General features: G+C 39.4%; 1 protein-coding gene across 1 annotated transcript in view; it reads right to left on the reverse strand.

The window, feature by feature from the left end:
- The window catches only part of SLC38A9 (solute carrier family 38 member 9), a 42,723-nt gene that overhangs the window by 2,740 nt on the left and 30,080 nt on the right, over window positions 1-9,903 (reverse strand). The window contains exons 11-12 of the mRNA XM_009648258.2: window positions 8,771-8,884; window positions 7,367-7,515 (exon numbers count right to left, since the gene is read on the reverse strand). Coding sequence (XP_009646553.1) covers window positions 7,367-7,515; window positions 8,771-8,884 — 263 coding nt within the window. The remainder of the gene's footprint in view (window positions 1-7,366; window positions 7,516-8,770; window positions 8,885-9,903) is intronic.

The raw sequence follows: 9,903 nt of genomic DNA on the forward strand, positions 1-9,903 counted from the left end.
AAGAGTGTTAAAATCTATGCTGTATTTATGACAAAATGCCACCATTATCCTTCATTTACACTAACATTTAACTGGTACATGGATGGCCTTTCCATTTGCACGACTCACTCTATTAAAACTAATTAATTTCACAGCAAACACAACATCTACTGAATATTCAGAGTGCCAAACTCTAAATATCTAGTGTTTTGACTCAAAATATTCTTAAGCAGTAAGTATGTGTAATTTGGCAGTTCTTCTGAAAGACACCATACATGGTACTCAGCACTGAAGTATTTCAGATGGATATTCAAATACCAAAGAAACAATACTTTATAACTTAATTCCCACAAGAAAGAATTAGCTTGTTCAGAGAGTGATCTGAATTGCTCAAAGTGAACTAATGGAAACCAGAAGAAAGGAAAAGATGTATTGAGTGGAAAACATTACACAGAATACTAGGAGGGAAGTAACACATTAAAACTTGAACTGTAATGCATTTTGATAAGAGGACAAACATTTAGAATGTTGTGCGGCAGTTAATATTTGACTTGTGTACTATTTATGCTGGAATTTTTTGTTTAATTTATTTTTACAAATAATTTCCCGTTGCTTTCCTTTCCACATTAACGATGAAAAAATGGAGATTTTCTGTTCTGCAAAAGCAGCTTTTAATGCATCAGACAAACTCAGTGTGGTTATGCACAGAGCTGAAACTCAGGAGAGTATCATTTTTCTTTAGAGAATATGAAATGTTGGTATATTTTAACATAAGACAAAGTCAGGAAACATAATAAAAAACTGAGACATTTTTGTCACACAGCTGTTTCTATGAAGGGAAAAAAGAATGCACAAAGAGGAAACATACATACGCTTACAGGTTTGGTTTATTTTTCTGGAGGATTTGATTTCTTAAAATAAACAAAATCTGTAAGCCAATGCTAATTTTTTCTTAACTGTAGAAAGTATCTGTATTATGGTGGATGCTACTAACTAACAAGCTTTTTAAAGGTGACCACTTCCATGGCTGAAAGGCTGGCTGCCAGTTTCCATTTAGGAAGAAAGATTAGAGATGTAGAGTAGTATCATTAAAGTTTAGGGGAATGGAGGCAATTTAAACACAAAGGAATAATTTAAGACTATTAGACTATTTCTAATGTTCGCTCTTAAGGATTGATTTCAGAAAGACAGAAATAATAGCTTTAATTTTGGACATGTCATTTTAACAGTGGTACAAGAGATGTATCTCAAAGACTAAAGATAGAAGTGGAAATACAGCAGCTGAAGCTTTAACAGAAACATAATTGGATATAAAGCTGGTAACACCCTAAGAATAAAAAATTAAATCCACATTTACTGCTTCTCTAATACTGCTAAGGAAAGCCAATTCATTAAACTGTTTGTAAAAAAGTGTTTGCCATTAAAAATTGCTTCCTCTCTCCCCACACATATGGCACATTGCAAATCTTACTGTCAGATAGCACAACTGAAGCCAAAAGTTTATGAACACAGAAAATGACAGCACTTCTTCCATTCTTTTTTTGATGAGATTAATTTTTTAGCAAGAGGGGTTAAAAAGAATGCAGGCTTAGTAATTCAAAAACGTTTTGCAAATTATGGTGAGTTCAGAATATTTTAGCAGAAAACCTAAAAAAAAGTCTGAAGTATTTCATTCTGACATGATTTAAAACAGAAGTGATTTTGTAGTTCAAAGTTGTTGCCTTTTAAAACATTAATTCTAGCTTCTTATAACTTCAAAAGCAAAGTGGTACATGTGTGTTTGGTGTGAAATGAAACATTTTTCAGCCTCTTGATCTGGGAAAAAATAATTGGGTGTGTGTGGGGAAATGTGTTTTGGCTCAACTGAAAACAATGGTCTCAAAATGCTGGAGCCTCTGAAACAATTCAGTACTTGCAATTAAGCAGGATCCTCAAGAACAATACCAAAATCAAAAAGTCTGAAAAGGATTTAAATCCATCTGTTTCAGGGCAAAAGGTTACACTGTACTTCTCCCCTGGAACATTCTTGTTCTCTTTTCTACCTTTTTGAAATGGCCTGAGTCGTAACCATGTTATTGGGTAACAGGTGTTTAACCTGCAGCCCCTTTCTTTACCTAGGCAGATATTCATAGTTCTTCTCAGCTCCAAGACAGAAAAAAGCCTCATTGCTAATGGAGAAAAAGGCATTATCAAATAGAAAAAAAACAACCCTTCTGAATAAAGAAGAATCTGATACCTCAGGCTACTAGTAGCTGTATTATTTGAGATATATTCATGCAGGTGTGGTCCAGAAGGGACAAGCATTTCTCATAGCCCGTGACATCTTAACAAGTTCTAAATTGCTCAGTTTTAGCCTGGCACTGGCTTACGGTACAATTAATGGTCACCAGACATTGCAAAAGGGCAGTCAGGAAAACAGTATTTTTGGGGGGCATAACCATACCACCTCTGCTTATTATGATTGTAGGAAGAAAAGTATTTAGATGATACTAGAGGTCAGAAAGTATTTGGCCCCTTTTTACCTAACCACCCTGCTGGCACACAGCTGTTTTCTAAGCAGTGTAACTTTCTTCCCCGTGGTCAATGGCAGCAGAGTTGGATGGCCCATGCCAAGGCTGGACCGTCCTGGGTAGCCTGGGCAAGGTTGTTAGGCTCCCAGGTGCAGGTTGGATTGCCTCAAGGAGGCTGTAATTCACAGAAGAGGCACACCCACAGCAATCCACAGCAATCCGACAGCACTTGGTCTCAATACTCTCGGTTGGGCAGATGAAGATTCTAGGTCTTTTCTATACAGGGAATTGCTGCTCACCTGCAAAAATCCCACAATCCCACAAAAACGGTAGCAGAGAGGAGGGGAAAGGGGAGAAGGAGAAGAAATCAAGCTCTCCCCTAAGCCTTGATGGTTTTCCCCATTGCAAGGTTAACCTTTCAGATTGACAGAGTCCAGAAACAACGTGGTATGGCAGAAGACGATTAGGGGGCTTGCTCTATCAAGCTTTCTCCTGCGGAAGTGGTAATTACAGTTAAGCCACTGAACAACAGTGACCACATATATCTAATTAACTTCAGCATTCTCAAAGTAAGAATCATTATCGAAAACTGTGAAACCAAACCCTAGGGCAGGGCATATTTAAAGAAAGAAGCTGATTTTAAATCCCCTCAGGTCAGATGCAAGGAAATTAGAAGTGCTGGACTCAGCACAGGGTCACAGGGTGAACAAAGACAATAAGGAAAACAGGAAAGCAAGGAAAAAAGCAAACCAGGATTGTTCATGTAAGAATTTTTGCAAGGTTACTGTATCTAAAAATGCATTTTCTTCCTGGAAATCTCACTCAAGTGACATCAGTCAAAAGACAATGAATCACAGCAGTTAAGAAGCAAGACAGAAGCTAGGTGAAGAGCAGATAACTAAACGCGCATGCAACAGCAGTAATGTACTTCATTGCATCAGGAGACACACATCTGTGGGAGAACTGGCAGGTCTTCTGGGATACCATGGAATAAAGGGAGGACAAGCTTTAAGGAAAGCCAAGTGATCTCTGTCCATCAGCTTACTTAACCTCTCAGAACAGGAAAGATGTTAAAAAGTTTTAAAAACTGATCAGATGACTGTACAACTTAATCAAGGGAATTCTCTGTCACAAACATCACTGTAGCCAAGAGGCAATAACAATAATAAAAAAATTAGCTTTCTGTATATCTAAGAAGATCCAGTCATGTAAGAAACAGCAGATAAACCACATGCCTCTGGCCCTAAGTCACACATTAAATGATGCCATTGCAAACATATCTCACTTTAGAGAGTAAGTGATTTCCCAATACATGACATTTTGGCCTTCCTTTACAACACCAGGGAGAGAAGAAGAGAATGAACAGTTCTTTGGGTTTCATCCCAGTGCGTCATTTTCTGTGTTGTAGTCTGTACACTAGCATACATTTTGCAAAATGAAAGAAAGAATAGGGAAGCCTTCTCTTGTCTCTGTATCTTTTGCAGGAAGGACAGAAAGGCTGAAGGCTTTGTGATGATGCCTGTCAGGAGACTACTGTGTCCAGTATGTCTACACACGTAGGTGTTTTTAAGATTGGCAGAGACACAGGTGGCTGATGCTGGTACATAAGAGGAAGGAGAATCCCCCTTCTTAGCAGCAGGGGGGCTTGTGTTCTCCTCCTTACTGCTGGAGGACAGAGGATGCTACTCATTTCCTCTATGCTTCAGACAAGCAAGCTGCCACTGTTCAGCTGATCCCTGATGTGAGATCTGGGAGAAGAGAAAGTTATGTGTCGTCTGCTTAAACTTTTAAGTTTGGAGAGGGGGAGCTGCTTCATCACGCAAGACTACAGGTTAGAAGGATACACTATGGCTAAGTGCGTCAAGCATTGTTAGTAGAAAAATAGCACTGAGAAGTATCTAAAAAGTGTAGGACCGAAGACATGGGGATCAGTCTTCAGACAAGAAAAGCTCCCCTGAAGTTGAGTAAATGGTTCCTCATTCTAATCCAGTCATAACCCATGGCCTACCAGCAAAAGCCAGGATAAGAAACAGGATGCTGCTTTTGGTAGAAATTGCCTTGGGTTAGACCAGTTGTCGAGACTAAGAACTACAAAAAAGCAAACTAATACCTTCTGCTTGATCATAACCAGTGACAGATAAATAGTAAAGAAAAAGGAGTTAAAGCAAAGAATCATATTGATCTGAGCAATACAGTCACTGCTAGGAAATAAAAATTATCTGGCAGCCTGCAGGTGTAAGCATGCACATGACCAAACTATTCAATCAACAGCCAGACTTAAGATGCATCAAGAATTCGAAGTGCTCCAGAGAGTAACTTAATGGTTAACTCCATCCATAGCAGCAGCAGGTATCCACATCTGCCAACAACTGGTCATATGAAGAAGCCCAGTTTTTAATACCAGGGAGCTTCCAGTTCATGTGAAACCCACAGCACATCCATATGGAGCAACCCATGGTTTAAAAATGAAGATAGGAAAACTTACAATGGGGACTTGGACCAAAGGAGGTGGTGGTGTTTGGGGGTTTTTTGTAAAAAGAGAAACAATTGGACAATTATAGCCAGAAGGTAAATTTATAACATTCTCTCAGCTGCAAAGGAAACTTAATACAGGAAGGATACACCTATAGAAATACTGTGATATAGCACACTGAATCACAGGGTTAAATGAGGCTAGGTTGCCAACAGAGATCCTCAAATGCACAATCCGTATGATTTCAGTACACTCCTCAATGTGCTGTATAAACAGATGGATGGCTATACCATCAGTGCACACCCCTAAACCCCACTTCCACAACCAGAAAATAAAAACAGAAAAAGGTACAAAAATCATGTAAATGTAGAGAATCAGTCACAAAAATACAAGATTTTAAACTGTGGGGCTTTTTTTTTTTTTTTTTTAATTATTCTAGAAGAACAGCACAGAACCCCACTTTCTATCCCACTTTTTCTCCAACAACTGTTAGCCCTGGACATTGCAAATTTCGATAAAAGGAGCCAAGTATATACAACTACTAGTAGAGGGCTCATTTTCCTACACAAAAGCCATGGAACTTAATATTTCCATCTAGGTTCTTCAGGGTGGATCAAAAGGCTCCCTGAGACATCAATTTATGTCAGTAAGAGCTACTTCTTTGTATTTGCAAAACGTTTCCCCACAAAAGCAGCTCTGGGGAAAAATCAGAATACTGATTTTTTTCCTAGAACAGTGATATCAGCACAGTGCCACTAAAGGACCTTTGTCAGTTTTAGCTACTGGTCATCACTAGTCATCAAAATACTTATTTCACAGCCAGGTAGTAAATCTTTACTATCCCCCCAGAGACAAGGTCCTGTGCTTGCTACCAGACTTCAGTTAGTCCCCATTGCGTAGAAAAACTAAGGGCTGATCTTGCTGGTTGTAAATGCACAGATGCCGGAGCCTGGAGGTTAGCGGAGTGATTTTTGTGCTATATTGGAGATACATGGGATACTAGAGAGGGGGACATAGCCAGCCAGCCAGAAGGTACTACCTTAGCACTATAGGTTGGAGCGATTTAAGTGGCTTCCTAGAAACCATTTTTGACTTCTCAGAAACTTTAAATACCTCCCTATATGGAGTCTTTAAAAAAAAAAAGTGAGTGAAGCTACCCACAGGACATCCTGGAGACAAGAACCAAGCAAGTATTTGCATCATCACATTCGTCATACCATGAAGGCTTAAAACAGCAAGCTGGAATTAACCTGAGAAGAGACTGGTAGGAAGCTGTAGGTTCTAGGAAAGGGCATGAGGGAAATGAAAACCATTCTGGTCAGGGAGTAACTGGAGGGAGGAGATAGGAAGAGGCACATCCACATAATAAAAAGGACACGGCTATTTCCCAGTGGCTGTGAAATCCATGTTTAGCACTTAAATCAATGGCCTTGTTTCCAACAGTAACTTGCAGCAGTTCCTAAAAAACTCCTCAACATTGAACTGCGTACAATTTAGCATCAAAAAAAGTAGGCACTTATTTCACTGACTAATTTTAGGCATCCAATTTCTAGACCTTCTCATACCTATTTTAAGACCCAGAAGAAACCTGAAACTTGGAACAACGTCTTCCCAGACCTGTATGCTACTGCTGGTGCCACAGAGGAAATACGCAGTGCTTCCTGGGGTATTTTTTCCCTTTCCTCCACCAACAGTAATTCACAATATAAAATAAGAAACTTGGAGATAAATGCCAACTTCTCAGCTGTGACAAATTCAGACAATACTCCAAATATAAATGTCTTAGGTTTTATTTAAAAAAAAACTAAAACTGAAATCTGGATCAGCTCTTCTCTGGAGTTCAGACAGTGTACAAATGCAGGGGTGTGGCTCATCTCTAAAATTAGCATATGAAAAGCTATTTTTATAAGCGTAGCAGCAGCCTAGATAACATGGCTAAAAACTCACTTAGCTATTAGCTCTGTTTAAAAACAGATGGATGATTACTAATTGTGCACAATCAAAACATGTATGTCACCCTGAAAGCTTAATATCAGGGTGCAAGCCCTTCACAGCTTGAAGACTACTTGATGAAATGCTTCTGGACTGAACAAAGTTTTTTCCTGTACAACTTTTATTTTGCCATACAAATGCCTAACAGAAAGGACCCATGTTGACTAAATTCCTCTGAAGAGCTAAAGCAAAAGAACCCCCCCCATTCTGCTCTGCCAAGCTGCAGCAGTCCTGATCTGCTGGCAAGTTTATTTTGCATGCCTATTCATCCCCCGGCTCTACATTGTGAAATTAGCTCTTGAAACTACCTAATGCAGCAAAGGAAATCCCTGAAAGCTCAGCCAAATTTCTGACAACAGAAGGCCAGTTAAGCAAAGTGTGCCAAGCACTCATCAAGGAGCAGACTTCTTACCTTGGGTAAGGGTTTCCAAAAAACTGTCTCAACAACTGAACTCGTGCCAGATAGCCCAACAGTGGATATACAGTCATCATCTGGAATAGCAGGAATATTCTTGCAACAAATGACATGATGTCATCACTGGGAAAGTTATCTAGAAAATTCTAAACATAGGAATAATGTTACACTTTCAATAGTGGCTTAATTACATGATTTTTAATAGCTGTATGCAAGAAAGAGATAAAAGCCAAGCAACTACAATTGCTAAATGAACTCCATAATATGAAATACCCTCTCCCTCTTTTACAATTGCCTTGCTACCAAACACTAACTCATTTGTGAGTATTACAGGGCTGATGTCAGCTTTCATGTTAGCATTAAAGATGGAATTATTTTCTAATCTTCTGAACATCCTCAAATAATCAAGGCTGTGGAAGGGCCACCTGATTTTTTAAGCAGATGGATTCATATGCTCCTGTCACCTGTTAAAAACAGTTATTTAATCAGTAAAACTGGATCATATACAAACAAGGAACGGATCATATACTACAAATGGGAACATCTGAAAAAGTAGTGTGAGACTTAAATATCATGGAAATAGAAAAATGGCTTTGTAAGTACTTGGGATAACTACAGAAAATAAATGGGAAGAAAATCACTTGTCATCTATTACTTAACTGTGGATTTCACCCCATGAAGTTATTTCAAATGGTTCAAAAAATCATTTCATGGTTAAACAGTGGTACCAGTTCTAACTAACCTACAGGCAGAGGAAGCCTTTAAATGCTGCTTTATTGCTAAATATTATGCAAGAGACATGGAGCACCTAGCATAAAATGGATCACCAATTGATAACTCCTGTCTTTGAAGTCATTTAGGGTGTGGGCATCAGCCTTGCCTACAAGCAGGTAAGAGTTTAATAGCCTTCACAGGGTGTTCCATGTAGGGCTATTATCTGAACAACTCTGCTGGCAACCAGATAGCCAGGACTCCTATCTAACCAAGCCTGCATTCACATTATTTTTCTTCTGGAGTACCCAAAACAAATCCCAATGAGTGGCATTGATCGCTGCACACAGAACTGAACATAAACATAATACTTTTCAGGATTAGAGGCGCTAAAGAAATCAAAGACTCAACTGTTCATTTTGGTCCTTTCTTCATCACCTTCACAGAGTATTTATTAATTGTTTGTTTTTTAAAGAAGTCTGGCAACCAGGCATGAATATAAATGAGATAACACAAGCATTACTCATCTGCTTGTGGTAGTGCCCCTGAGGCTTCAGACAACTGATCGCAGTTAAGGACAGATGCGTCTGCCAGGGTGAGTCATGAAGCAAGAAGCAGTAGCAGTTCTTTTTTTAATACATATTTATAAAAAAATCAAGGACAAATACATACTGCAGTAAAATATCTCACCTGTTCAATACATTCTTTGGATAGTGGTGGAGAAGGAAAAGAAGCAAAAATTATCACTCCAACATAAAGGTATGTTAATCCCACCAGGAAGTATGCAATAGAGAGGTCTCTCACCTGAGGGAAAATAAAATCTTATTTTGGCCAGCACTGACACACCAAAACAGGCAAAATAAAAACCTCGTGAGAAGATTTCTATTGCATTTATTATTGCAACTTTCATATTTATTACTGGTTTACATTTATTACTATTACTTTTGCATTTTTACTTTTACTTTCTATTACTTCAATAGTGTCTTCAAATTTGGTCCTGGATCAGATCAGAAAGCTGCAAGGAGATACCCCAAAGTGGAGCTAGACAAGTATTTCATTTCTATCTACATACAGAAAAGGCACCAAGAAATAGATATGCCAATAGATGTAGCATGTTATTGCCGGACGCACAGACATACACTAGTTATTAAAACAAACAAGAAACCCCCTCTACTTTCTTACGTTCACCTATTCCTAGTAAGAGCCTCAGGACACAGGGACAGCTGTTGAAGACAGAAAGTCCAGCAATGCCGTATGTTAAATTTCTTGTCAGGACTAAAATCCTGCAATTAAAGACATCAGCCTACCCATCTGCTGTTATAACACAGAGGACATTTTTTAAGAAGCTGCTTTGAAACCTTTGAAACCTGGTGGTCACCAATGCAAGCGAGCTCATCAGAGATGTCAAGATTGGAGGCAGCCTGGGCTGCAGTGATCATGTGCTGGTAGAGCTCACGCTCCTGAGGGAAATGGGAAGAACAAAGAGTACAGTCAGGACTCTGAACTTCAGAAAAGCAAAATTCCAGCTCCTCAAGGAGAGAGTCAGAAGGACTCCCTGGGAAACGGTCCTCAGGGACAGGGGACAGAACAGAGCTGGCAGATCTTTAAGGATGTGATCCACACAGCGCAAGAGCTCTCGATCCCTAGGTGTAAGAAATCGGGCAAAGAAGGGAAGAGACCGGCGTGGTTGAGACAAGAGATGCTGGTCAAACTAAGGAGGAAGAGGGAACTGCACAGGCAGTGGAAGCAGGGACAGGCATCCTGGGAAGAGTACAGGGACACGGTCCGGTTGTGTAGGAATGGGGTCAGGAAGGCCAAGGCGC

This window comes from Egretta garzetta, unplaced genomic scaffold (assembly GCF_000687185.1).
Source record: "Egretta garzetta isolate BGI_Z169 unplaced genomic scaffold, ASM68718v1 scaffold471, whole genome shotgun sequence".
NCBI lineage: Eukaryota > Metazoa > Chordata > Aves > Pelecaniformes > Ardeidae > Egretta > Egretta garzetta.